Genomic DNA, 14,110 nt, shown 5'->3' on the forward strand with positions numbered 1-14,110 from the left:
CTTGCCTAGTTAAATAAATAAAAAATAAAAATCCACCATTAAAAACATTCAAACATACAGTACCAGTCAAAAGTTTGTATCACAGCTACTCATTGAAGTTTTTATTTTTTATTTTTTTATTTTTTTCGATTTTCTACATTGTAGAATAATAGTGAAGATCTCAACATTATGAAATAATACATATAGAATCACGTAGTAACCAAAAAAGCGTTAAACAAGTCAAAATATATTTTATATGACAGCTTTGCACACTTGACATTCTGTCAACCAGCTTCATGAGGTAGTCACCTGGAATGCATGTCAATTAACAGGTGTGCCTTGTTAAAAATTAAATATTGGTAAATAAATATGGTATATAGAATTTTTATTATTTTAGCCCTTATTTCACTGAGAACACATTCTCATTTACAGCAACGACCTGGGGAGAGGGGGGATAAATGAGCCATTTGTAAGCTAGGGATGATTAGGTAGCCATATTTGGAATTTAGCCAGGGCACCAGGGGTTAACTCCCCTACTCTTACGATAAGTGCCATGGGATCTTTAGTGAGCACACACAGTCAGGACACCTGTTTAACGTCCCATCCGAAAGATGGCACCCTATACAGGGCAATGTCCCCAATCACTGCCCTGGAGCATTGGGATATTTTATTTTTTAGACCAGAGGAAAGTGTGCCTCCTACTGGCCCTTCAACACCACTTCCAGCAGCATCTGGTCTCCCATCCAGGAACTGACCAGGACCAACCCTGCTTAGCTTCAGAAGCAAGCCAGCAGTAGGATGCAGGGTGGTATGCTGCTGGAAGATAGCCCTATTTGGTAAAAGACCAAGTCCATATTATGTCAAAAACAGCTCAAATAAGCAAAGAGAAACAACAGTCCATTACTTTAAGACATGAAGGTCAGTCAATCTGGAAAATTTCAAGAACTTTGAAAGTTTCTTCAAGTGCAGTCGCAAAAACCATCAAGCGCTATGTTGAAACTGGCTCTCATGAGGACCGCCACAGGAAAGGAAGACCCAGAGTTACCTCTGCTGCAGAGGTAGAATTGCCAGCCTCAGAAATTGAAGCCCAAATAAATGCTTCACGGAGTTCAAGTAACAGACTATTGCCCGTCTCAGAAATTGAAGCCCAAATAAATGCTTCACGGAGTTCAAGTAACAGACTATTGGTTCCAACCGCCGTGTCTTTGAGACGCAGAGTAGGTGACCGGTTGATCTCTGCATGTGTGGTTCCCACCATGAAGCATGGAGGAAGAGGTGTGATGGTGCTTTGATGGTGATTTATTTAGAATTCAAGGCACACTTAACCAGCATGGCTACCACAGCATTCTGCAGCGATACGCCATCCCATCTGGTTTGCACTTAGTGGGATTATGATATGTTTTTCAACAGGACAATGACCTAACACTGTGTAAGGGCTATTTGATCAAAAATGAGAATAATGGAGTGCTGCATCAGCTGACCTGGCCTCTACAATCACCCAACTTCAACCCAATTGAGATGGTTTGGGATGAGTTTGACCGCAGAGTGAAGAAAAAGCAGCCAACAAGTGCTTAGCATATGTGGGAACTCCTTCAAGACTGTTGGAAAAGCATTCCAGGTGAAGCTGGTTGAGAGAATGCCAAGAGTGTGCAAAGCTGTCATCAAGGCAAAGGGTGGCTACTTTGAAGAATCTCAAATGTAAAATATATTTTGATTTGTTTAATTAACACTTTTTTGGGGTTACCACATGATTCCATAGGTGTTATTTCATAGGTTTGATGTCTTCACTATCATTCTACAATGTAGAAAATAAAAAAATCCTTGAATGAGTAGGTGTTTTATATCTATGCGAGCTCATTTTACTCTCCATGAAATAGGCAGAATAACTAGCTAGAGAAATTATTACAAATGTTGAGACCGTTAGTTTGTAATTGTGAGAAAATAAAAACACATTCTGTGCAAGGACGTTGGCCGTCAGTGCAGTGACTTGATCCACTGTGTAGCGAACTCTTGTAACTAGCGCTTCCTTCACTGATATAAAAAGCTTTCAAGCCTGTTTAAATGACCCTGAAGTTGTAGACATGCAGCCCCACAATTAAGAGGAACTGAGTGTTATCAGAAATCGGTCTATAGATCAGCATGTTTCTCCATGATAGCATTGTTGGTTCAGCTGAGCACAGCAGCTGACTCAGGAGGCTACTGCAATGACTTGTGATAGAAGAACAGCTGCTTCATGAAAATCAATGTAAGCATTATCACTACTAACTACAGTAGTTTGATAGCAGCAGTTGTTGGAAGATTTAACATTGTGTGTGCAGCACTAAATAGGTAGCTGGTTCATTTCAGTCAAAGAACATTTCAGTGACTGGCTCCGCTGTTGCTGACAAGTTGGGGTGGCAGGTAGCCTAGTGGTTAGAGCGTTGGGCCAGTAACCGAAAGGTTGCTAGATTGTTACCTTGTCAGCTTTGGGATTCAATCTGTTGTTCTGCCCCTGAACAATGCAGTTAACCCACTAGGCAGTTAACCCACTAGGCAGTTAACCCACTAGGCCGTCATTGTAAGTATGAATTTGTTCTTAACTGACCTGCCTAGTTAAATAAAGGTTAGAAAAAATACTAATAATAAATAAATGCTAGCTATCGCGCCCATAGTCAAACTTCAGAAATACTGTTCCTTTGAAGCACAATATTCCTTAGCTAGATGAAAATGAGGCAACTAAGACCCCCCCCCCCGGCGGAATCTGATGTGACATAATTTGAATTAATATTTTACATTACCATGGAAATGATTGCATCACAATACCAGGTGGCCACTGCGAGTGTACCCATGAGTTTACGTGTCAAATTGCCAGGGTTAGATGTTCCAAGCACGTTCTCTTTCTATGTGTGCTGCTGCTGCTGCTACAGGGAGAGGGGGTGCTGCCGAGAAACCCAAGACTTGTTCGCTACAACACCTTAATTGTTTCAGCAAGGAGCATCAATGTTTCATCATGTTGTTAGGAGTCCATGTTACTGAAGAAACGAACTCAACCGTACGAATGCCTGGCTGTCCTGTCTTCAGTTCGTTCCAAAATAATACAAAAATATGGTTATGACTTATTTTACTTTCATGACGATCTTCATCCATAACTTTTGGGTACACGGTAATTGTGCCACACCTACTTTTGTTCTGTATTACAAATTCTGACTAGTGGGTATGATGCTAATCAATGAGTTTATTATACTACTCAATTACAAGATATTTGCACCGCAATTGATAACACTGTGGTAGATAATGATGAATGTTATTTGAGGTTGACAGTGATTTGATTTTAAATTAGGCTAGTAATTAAAAGTTTACTTTTTCCTTCCACCAGCCTTGGCCAGGTTTTCAAATGTTATCTTTTAAAGAGAAGGGCTTCAATTAGGACTTAAATCACTTTTTAAACATTTCTTCTAACATGAAGTTGCAATCTTGGTGCTTGTCGCAATTTTTAAGACAAGTCAATAACACGGCGAAACTGCTACTTTCACTAGGTTTTTAATTTTAACATTCACATTCATTCAGGTCAAACTGTGATCCTGCATCAAGTCTTGGCCTTGATTCCCACCAGCAATGTTCCAAGGCCAGGTCGTTGGAAAGTGCTTTATTGAGTGAAGTGTTCCGGTTTCCTCACATGCATCCTAACTGCCACCCCTTCCTCTGTGCAGGTGCGCTGCATGTTGAACATTTGGGGCGTGATGCTCTTCATCCGCATGTCATGGATCGTGGGCCAGGCGGGAATTGGTAAGACTACACCATGGAGTAGATCTTGGGAGTTCATGTGAATTACTGTTTTAATTCACACACGACGTCAACCCGAACCCCCAGCCACCCCACCAAACCACCTCTCTTTCTCCCATCACCTTTTGACCATTTACCATCCAGATGCTAAATGTTGCCACACGGCAACACATGCAGGCAACTGTTACACACTAGCTTGTTTTTGTAGTGGTGCCGCTACGATTCACAGGCCTTCTAACACTAACCCATGTGTGAATATGAGTGAGAGGCTCAACAAGCAAATGGGCTGCTTATTGATGCTCATTATTGCAGTTATTCTCCTCCTAGGAGTTTGTCGAAATGTTAATGCTGATTTTGTTTTGTCACTAGTTCATCTTGTCCTCCATTTCCTTTCAGTTCTCTCCTGTGTGATCGTTCTCATGGCAACAGTTGTGACCACCATCACTGGCCTTTCGACCTCAGCGATTGCGACTAACGGCTTTGTACGAGGAGGTATGAACCTTTGCTTCTTTAAAGGTCCAATGCAGCCATTTTTATCTCAATATCAAATCATTTCTGGGTAACAATTAAGTACCTTACTGGGATTGTTTTCAATTAAAATGGTCATAAAGAAACATGTCTTCTTAGCAAAGATCAATTTCCCAAGCCAGAATTTAGCTAGGACCGTCTGAGAGTAAAAAAGAGCAATTGTGCAAATGAACAAAGTTGTGATGCATGCTTTTCTGAAGGAATAGCAGCATTTGTACATGGAGCAGAGGGGAGAAGGAGAAATAAAATGCTAGTAGGAACCACAGGGGGAAAAAACAGAAGCTACACAGACAACTCATCCAGAACTTTGACTTCTAGCAGAAAGCCATTAAGATATCCGATAGCAAACATTTAGTATTGAATTGCATAAAAGTGTAACTTCATCACCTCATGCGTCACAGAACAGAGACTCACCGGCATATTTAAAATGCTCTGGACGCACCAGCTCCTGCCGTCTCCCGTGGTGGCACCAACAACATAAACCATCATTCTGTTACCAAACTTGGCATCTGCAATGTTCTTCAAGTAAACGTGTTTGTGAGGTTGACCATGCTGTTGGATTAGAACAGTGAGGAGGCATACGAGTAAGATGTGTTTTTTCTTGCCCAGAGTAATAAGGCTTTTATTAGCAAACGTGAAGATGCTAAGCTGGTGACTGTACAAGTATTTACAAAAACAAACAGGACGATCAACAAAAAGGTAGGCCTAATAAACTCAAAAGAAAACCCAGGCTCCAATCATGCCTGTAAACCTGGCGTCATGCCAACCTGTCTGTCTCGTCTTGTCCAAACAACAACAATAATGACAGGGTTTAAATAATACATTCCCACAATGCACTAGCTAATGGGAGGAAGAACTGACATGATCAATTAAGAACGTTCACAATGCAGGAAATGTTCAGTTCATAACATATTTTATGTATTCATACCAGCACACATGTTAATAAATGTGCTTCTCATGAATCATGAATCGTTTACAATGTCTGGTTATTTATAATAAGGCTTTGAATTAGGTGAGGAGGACATAAGGACGGAAAAGTACAAAGGAAAAGCACTAAACAGTTATAGGTTGACCACCTCCCTTGAAATGAAGGCTGTCCAAAGAATGTAAACACAAACACTCCGGTTTTGCATCAGGGTACTCTGGTATAGGAACCATAATAGCTTGATGGCATTTTACCTGACCAGAGTACTGACATTGCATTGTAGTAGGCCTACACAGGAAGAACACAAGCATGAGCAACATCACCTGGAATAATGAGAACTTGAACTATGTATGATTATTCATCTTGAACATCACTCCCGGGTCAGAAAACAAACCCCCACTGACCTGCTTGGTTGTTGAGAGCATGTCCACTCTTTTTGGCACAGTCATCGTTTGTAGAGCAGGCGAGTTAGGTAAGCAATGTTCAGTTTATACTGCCAGTAAGACAGCAGAACCAAGGACAGGATCAGACCCCTCTCCAGCTTCCAGGCCTCGAGCACAGCTCAAGATGTTCAATTTCAGTAGGAAATGGTATGAGAGGCTCTTCACTCTTACCAGCAACCGGCAGAGACACCACCTCACCGCCATCCATCAGCTCCACAGTAAAGGCCATGGGTAGCGAGATAGCCACCAGCTCATCAACAGCATCAGAACCCTGCAGCTCCTCCTCCGGAGGCTCTGTCATCACAGCCCGCAGCACAGCTGGTGCAGTAACAGTAAGGTCGGCGCACTCCTTTCCTTCTGTGGACCGAAACACAGAAACCATCACCGGCTCAGAAACAGCCCCTTCCATTGACAGGTTAGAAACATCACACCGCTGCAGCTCAGACTCACTGACCGCAGGGAGCAGTAGATCAGGGATCAGCAGTAGATCCTCACTGTGACTGAATTGATCCCACTTTTGACATTTGTGAGGTTGATCAGGGAGCAGTAGATCAGGGGCAGGTAGATCAGGGAGAGGTAGATCAGGGAGAGGTAGATCAGGGAGCGGTAGATCAGGGAGCGGTAGATCAGGGAGCGGTAGATCAGGGAGCGGTAGATCAGGGGCAGGTAGATCAGGGACCGGTAGATTAGGGAGCAGTAGATCAGGGAGCAGTAGATCAGGGACAGGTAGATCAGGGAGCAGTAGATCAGGGACAGGTAGATCAGGGACAGGTAGATCAGGGAGCGGTAGATCAGGGAGCGGTAGATCAGGGACAGGTAGATCAGGGACAGGTAGATCAGGGAGCAGTAGATCAGGGAGCAGTAGATCAGGGAGCAGTAGATCAGGGACAGGTAGATCAGGGAGCAGTAGATCAGGGAGCAGTAGCTCAGGGACAGGTAGCTCAGGGACAGGTAGCTCAGGGACAGGTAGCTCAGGGACAGGTAGCTCAGGGACAGGTAGCTCAGGGACAGGTAGATCAGGGACAGGTAGATCAGGGAGCAGTAGATCAGGGAGCAGTAGATCATGGAGCAGTAGATCAGGGACAGGCAGAGCAGGGACTGGCAGAGCAGGGACTGGCAGAGCAGGGACTGGCAGAGCAGGGACTGGCAGAGCAGGGAGCAGTAGATCAGGGAGCAGTAGATCAGGGACAGGTAGAGCAGGGACAGGTAGAGCGGGGAAGCAGTAGATCGGGGACGGGTAGATCGGGGACGGGTAGATCGGGGAGCAGTAGATCAGGGACAGGCAGAGCAGGGACAGGCAGAGCAGGGACAGGCAGAGCAGGGACAGGCAGAGCAGGGACAGGCAGAGCAGGGACAGGCAGAGCAGGGACAGGTAGAGCAGGGACAGGTAGAGCAGGGACAGGTAGAGCAGGAAGCAGTAGATCGGGGAGCGGTAGATCAGGGAGCGGTAGATCAGGGACAGGTAGATCAGGGACAGGTAGATCAGGGAGCAGGTAGATCAGGGAGCGGTAGATCAGGGAGCAGGTAGATCAGGGAGCAGGTAGATCAGGGAGCAGGTAGATCAGGGAGCGGTAGATCAGGGAGCGGTAGATCAGGGAGCGGTAGATCAGGGAGCGGTAGCTCAGTGAGCAGTAGATCATGGACAGGTAGAGCAGGGACAGGTAGAGCAGGGACCAGTAGATCAGGGACAGGTAGATCAGGGACAGGTAGATCAGGGGCAGGTAGAGCAGGAAGCAGTAGATCGGGGACAGGTAGATCGGGGACAGGTAGATCGGGGACAGGTAGATCGGGGACAGGTAGATCGGGGACAGGTAGATCGGGGACAGGTAGATCGGGGACAGGTAGATCAGGGAGCAGTAGATCATGGACAGGTAGACCAGGGACAGGTAGACCAGGGACATGTAGAGCAGGGAGCAGTAGATCAGGGACAGGTAGAGCAGGGACAGGTAGCTCAGGGACCTCACCAATAGACAGGGAAAGTTCATCCTCTCCTCCAGGAGTGGGCAGCAGCACAGGAGACAACAGCTGGGACAGATGAACCATCACCGGCTCAGGAACAGCCCCCCCTATCGGTAGGTCGACCTCCAGCACCTCCACTAAGAACCGCTCTACCTGGCCTAGCCTCGCTAACAGATTCCTGGCTGGGTAGGCACATACTTAGCGCTGCCACGGCTGTGGGTCCTCTGATGCACTCCACCAGCTCAGCAGTCGCCCAAATCTGGTCGCCCTCGGTGTTGGGACAGAACCACCAATAATTAGCCACATCCTGCGACTCCCCTGTCACGTTGTCGACCTCCAACTTGTAGAATTAGTCTGCACTCCTCACTGTGACTGAATTGATCCCACTTTTGACATTTGTGAGGTTGACCATGCTGTTGGATTCGAACAGTGAGGAGGCATACGAGTACGATGCTTTTTCTTGCCCGGAATAAGGCTTTTTATTAGCAAACGTGAAGATACTAAGCTGGCGACTGTACAAGTATTTACAAAAAACAATAAACAGGACAATGAGCAAAAAGGTAGGCCTAATAAACTCAAAAGAAAACCCAGGCTCCAATCATGACTGTAAACCCAGCATCATGCCAACCTGTTACCTGTCTGTCTTGTCCAAACAACAATAACGCACAGGGATTAAATACAAATTCCCACAATGCATCAGCCAATGGAAATATGACATGACACAATGAACAAATAACATTCATTAATCAAGAAATTCAATTAAACTTGTTCAGTTCATAAACATCTGTATTCATACCTGCACACATATAGTACATGACCAAAAGTATGTGGACATCTGCTTGTCAAAACATCTCATTCCAAATTCATGGGCATTATTATGGAGTTGTTGGGTGATTCGGCCTGGCTCGCAGTCAGTGTTCCAATTCATCCCAAAGAAGTTTGATGTGGTTGAGGTCAGGGCTCTGTGCAGGCCAGTCAAGTTCTTCCACACCAATCTCGACAAACCATTTCTGTATGGACCTCGCTTTGTGCACAGGGGCATTGTCATGCTGAAACAGGAAAGGGTCTTCCCCAAACTGTTGCCACAAAGCTGGAAGCACATAATTTCTAGAATGTCGTCGTATGCTGTAACGTTAAGATTTCCCTTCACTGGAACTAAGGGGCCTAGCCTGACCCATGAAAAGCAGCCCCAGATCATTTTTCCTCCTCCTCCAAACTTTACAGTTGGCACTGTGCATTGGGGCAGGTAGCGTTCTCCTGGCATCCGCCAAACCCAGATGGTGAAGCGTGATTCATCACTCCAGAGAACATGTTTCCACTGCTCCAGAGTCCAATGGTGGCAAGCTTTACACCACTCCAGCTAACGCATCCTCAGCCATGGAAACCCATTTAATGAAGCTCCTGACGATCAGTTCTTGTGCTGACGTTGCTTCCAGAGGCAGTTTGGAACTCGAGAGTGAGTGTTGCAACCAAGGACAGACAAATTTGACGCTCTTCAACACGTGGCAGTCCCGTTCTGTGAGCTTGTGTGGCCTACCACTTTGCGGCTGAGCCATTGTTGCTCCTAGACGTTTCCACGTCACAATAACAGCACTTCCAGTTGACTGAGGCAGCTCCAGCAGGGCAGAAATTTGACAAACTGACTTGTTGGAAAGGTGGCATCCTATGGTGGTGCCACGTTGAAAGTCACTGAGCTCTTCTGTAAGGCATTTCTACTGACAATGTTTGTCCATGGAGATTGCATGTCTGTGTGCTCGAGTTTATACACCCATCAACAACTGGTGTGGCTGAAATAGCCAAATCCACTAATTCTGAAGTTGTGTCCACATACTTTTGTGTACATATAGAGTACTAATAAATATGCTTCTCATAAATCATTGACCGTTTGCAATGTCTTGTTATTTATAATAAGACTTTAGATTAGGTGACTGAGGACAAGGACGATCATCAGTGTTTTTGTAAAATGTCCAGTGGACATTAAGTCTTGTTTGACACATTTTAAAGTGAAAAATCTGAGTGTCGGCATCAACCAGTTACCGTGGAATTTCCCCTTACAGTTTTTACCAGCGCTGTCTGATCTTGGCACTTCCGAACACTAGACTTGGATATTGGTGCATAGAAATGAGCCTCTCATATCAAGAGATTAATACTGTAGAAAAATAATAATAATTCAAGAGTCCGCTCAGGGCTCAATTTTGCATTTATAATTCCACCTTAATATATTTTTCATGAGTTGCGCAAGGTCGCTTCATGCTGCTTTTTATTTGGTGTGGTTTTGTTCTGGCCTTTTCTAGGCATGTTTGGATGAATGGGGCTGAGGTCTCCCACACTACTGATAGGCTAACCTTTGAACTTTTCTCTGGAATCCATACAAACCTGCGTCCCACAGAGCAGTGGCCGGCTCGTGACATTTGCTTAGTCTCCTGTGTTTGGATATGGAATTACAGGTGTGATTTTCACCAGCTGGACTTGGCTATCAGTGCCATCATCCACGGAACGGAATATGTATTATCAGTTGAGGGCCTCAATGAGATGTTCCCTGGTTTATTTGGAGTTGAATGAAGGAGGGGGGAAACACTGTCCACACATTGGTCCCAGTTGTCGCAGCATGAGGAGAAATTCAGTATTGTGTTTCTAAATTTGCAGCAGTTCTCCCTCAAGTCACTGAAAGAGACCAGTGCTGGCAGGGAGGTCTGAAATGGATATTAGGACACTCTCCACATGGGTGAGGGCAAAGGAAAACAAAGGATTAGATTCATTTTAAAATGCGCTGGTGATGAAATCATATTGTAGTAAAGGATATTTGTGTTTTCTGTAGTGTACTCCTCCTGGAGACCGCCTATTCGATTAATTTTCATAAGGTTTCCAGTCTACCGCAGCCAGATTGTTTTCGGGCTACAGGCGGCAAGAGAGGCTCCATATAGTGGCTATTGTTTTGTCTCGAGCAGCAGAGTAACCAAAACACGCACACTATCTAATTTCAACATCCGCTCCTCCTGAATTGATTTTCTTTTGAAATAGGCTAATCCATTACCCTTCGGTGGAATGCAAAAAGGCTATGGTCTGTTTCATACAGTATACTCATCCTAATATTTATATATTTATTGACTCTATTCTTTTACTTTAGATTTGTGTGTTATGTTGTATATTGTTAGACATTACTGCACTCTTGGAGCTAGGAACACAAGCATTTCGCTACACCCGCAATAACATCTGCTAAAATATGTGTATGTGACCAGTAAAACTAGATTTGAGTGTAGGTGGAACGAATAGAGCCAGCAAAATATCCCCCATGTGCTCAAGCATGACCCCACATTAATTTGTCCACCCACTCATGCCCTCAGAGATCAGTCGTTTGGGTCCTTCCTTTGTCTTGTCCCCCACTCGTGTCTGTATGAGCACTTGAGGTGCTCTCCAAAGCTATCAGCAGAGAGGTTGTATAAAGAGAGATCAACGAGGATCTCTACTCAGCCTGTCACACTACAAACTCAGCTAAATATGTCAATTAATTTGGCTCCCATCTTGGAGCTCCTCCATCCTATCCACTCGTTTGAGCAGATATGTTGTTTTAAGGGTGTCGTTGAGATGAGTATACTAGGCTGTCCTGCAGTTAGTTTTCCTGATGTATGCAAATTCAGTAGGCTAGCCTACATAATACAGTTATTTGATTAAACAACATGTGTTTCGCCTTTCTGAGACTAATTAAATGTAAATGCTTCGTCCATCTGTCTCCTTGCAGGAGGGGCATATTATCTGATATCCAGAAGTTTGGGGCCAGAGTTTGGCGGCTCCATTGGTCTGATCTTTGCCTTTGCCAACGCTGTGGCTGTCGCCATGTACGTGGTGGGCTTCGCCGAGACGGTTGTGGAGCTCCTCGGAGTAAGTCACCCAATCCTTCCCCACGGCATCATCCAAGATCAACATTTTCTTTCAGTTTTATTTGTTACTTTTTTCATTTTGATTAAATATTTGGTTTTCCCTCAAAAGGTTAACTTGGAGATTCAATAATACTGCTGAAAAAGCCTACTTTTTAACACCATTGTTTCCACATCTCTAATAAGCGGCGAGGGACGCTTTGGGTCTCCTGATGTTCAATGTTTATTCTTGGGTTGTTTGCAAGGAGGACTGAAAACCCACTATTTATTTAGGGGGAGCTCATGCAAAGTTAAAAATGATGACTCTTCTCCTTCGAGATCTTTGAAGTATTTTAAGCAACCCCCACACGGCCTATTGGTTAATCCTTAGTCACAGATGAGGGCAGTTTTTTTTGCACTTTGCTGATTCCAGCGTGCCATTGGCGTCAAATGTAAGCTGAATGAAATTGGTCAGAGGATAATGAATTGTTTTCTCTGTTCATTAGAATTTCATGCCCCTGAATTTGTTTTGCATTTCAGTAGTGTTTTTATTTTTTTGTAATAACATTTGGTCAGATGTTTTTCCGCCTTTTTAGATGGGGTTGGTAAAAGAATGTATGTTGCATTTTACATTCCATTTTGCGAGTTAAGTTTCAAACTCAGTTGTTAAGAAGTTGAAAATAAAAGTCAAGCAAAATATTTGCAATGCTTTTTCAACTGGCCAGTATCACAGTAATGTAGCTGAACACCGACAGCCAGCTATGAATTTGAGTGTTTCTCCTCTTGGTCTGGACAGTGAAGTTAGCATTCTCCTGTGATTTCTCAGAGCGTGGATTACATTATGACAGATGAGATCAATGACATCCGAATCATCGGCACGATCACCATCATCCTTCTCCTGGGTATCTCCATGGCAGGAATGGAATGGGAAGCTAAGGTAAGATTTTAACATACTAGGTTTGATTGAATAGAGCCCTCAGTCATGGTTTCTATCTAGAACTTAAGGTGATATTGAACTAAAACTCATCTCTGACGTCAAGCTGAAATTGACCTCAAATAAGCAGAATTCCTTCCAGACTGACTGAATGCAGACATTGATGTACACTGTGCAGTATGCTTGTGGTCATTACCCATTTGGAAGACACATTTGCAACCAAACTTCCTGACTGATGTCTTGAGATGTTGCTTCAATATATCCACATAATTTTCTTCCCTCATGATGCCATCTATTTTGTGAAGTGCACCAGTCCCTCCTGCAGCAAAGTACCCCCACAACATGATGCTGCCACCCCTGTGCTTCACGGTTGGGATGGTGTTCTTCAGCTTGCAAGCATCCCCCTTTTTCCTCCAAACATAACGATGGTCATTATGGCCAAACAGTTATATTTATGTGTCATCAGACCAGAGGACATTTCTCCAAAAAGTACGAACTTTGTCCCCATATGCAGTTGCAAACCGTAGTCTGGCTTTTTAATGGCAGTTTTGGAGCAGTGGCTTTTTCCTTGCTCCAGAACATGAAATTTGTTCGTACCTCAAGTTCTGTGAGGTGGAAGGATTTCCTTTGTCTCCATGAAAAACTATTCTCTATAACTGTGTGTCCATGAGGTCTTCTCAGGAATTTACGACCTCTGACCACAGCAGCCTAGTTGAAGGAGGCAAGGGGGAGGCAGGGAGAGGGGGATGGGCTTGCTATACCCAAAGAGGCCAACGTCATGACACTGTTTAAAGGCACAGTCAACTTAGTGTATGTAAACTTCTGACCAACTGGAATTGTGATACAGTGAATTATAAGTGAAATAATCTGTCTGTAAACATTTTTTGGAAAAATTACTTGTGTCATGCACAAAGTAGATGTCCTAACCGACTTGCCAAAACTATAGTTTGTTAACAAGAAATGTGTGGAGTGGTTGAAAAACAAGTTTTAATGACTCCAACCTAAGTGTATGTAAACTTCCAACTGTAATTAACATGTTCATTCTGTCCACAGGCTCAGATATTCCTGCTGGTCGTTCTGATTACGGCCATCTTCAACTACTTCATTGGCTCCTTCATCCCACTCAAGTCCAAGGAGTCGCAGGGCTTCTTTGGCTATGACAGTATGACCCTGTTTGGTTCTCCCTTTACACAACACAAACTGACATGACTATCAAGCAAAAGTAAAGACAGTCTAAAACATGTCAAGTGAAATTAGATTGACACAGTACCGGTGGTTTCGTTGTGGAGCTATAATTCTGAATTAATGTATTCTTCTCTGAACTCATGACCTACATGACTACTGTATGCAGTATGACGTACTGGCTACTCAAAGTTGAACTAGAGTTTTTTTCATGAAATCACAAGACCAAACCAATTGGATTATTTGTAATTCACTTTGCGACCTGATTCCAACTCACAGATCAACTGATCGAGTCTGACTGTCCTAAGATACGCACGGCATGCTTTGTAACTATTGCTCTCTCTTGCATTCTCTCTTGATCTGCTCACCTCTCCTTTCTCTCTCCCCCCCCCCCCCGCTCTCCTGCTCCAAAGGTGCGATTATGATGGAGAACATGGGTCCGGACTTCCGAGGCACAGAGTCGTTTTTCTCCGTCTTTGCCATCTTCTTCCCTGCAGCCACTGGCATTCTGGCCGGCGCCAACATCTCAGGAGATCTTTCTGTA

General features: G+C 44.2%; 1 protein-coding gene across 2 annotated transcripts in view; it reads left to right on the forward strand.

The window, feature by feature from the left end:
* LOC135544750 (solute carrier family 12 member 2-like) overlaps positions 1-14,110 on the forward strand; it is a 99,358-nt gene that overhangs the window by 26,775 nt on the left and 58,473 nt on the right. For both annotated transcript variants that reach the window (XM_064972614.1, XM_064972615.1), the window contains exons 3-8: positions 3,669-3,744; positions 4,138-4,233; positions 11,336-11,475; positions 12,277-12,387; positions 13,438-13,546; positions 13,980-14,107. In XM_064972614.1, coding sequence (XP_064828686.1) covers positions 3,669-3,744; positions 4,138-4,233; positions 11,336-11,475; positions 12,277-12,387; positions 13,438-13,546; positions 13,980-14,107 — 660 coding nt within the window. The remainder of the gene's footprint in view (positions 1-3,668; positions 3,745-4,137; positions 4,234-11,335; positions 11,476-12,276; positions 12,388-13,437; positions 13,547-13,979; positions 14,108-14,110) is intronic.

This window comes from Oncorhynchus masou, chromosome 8 (assembly GCF_036934945.1).
Source record: "Oncorhynchus masou masou isolate Uvic2021 chromosome 8, UVic_Omas_1.1, whole genome shotgun sequence".
In the NCBI taxonomy this organism is placed as follows: domain Eukaryota; kingdom Metazoa; phylum Chordata; class Actinopteri; order Salmoniformes; family Salmonidae; genus Oncorhynchus; species Oncorhynchus masou.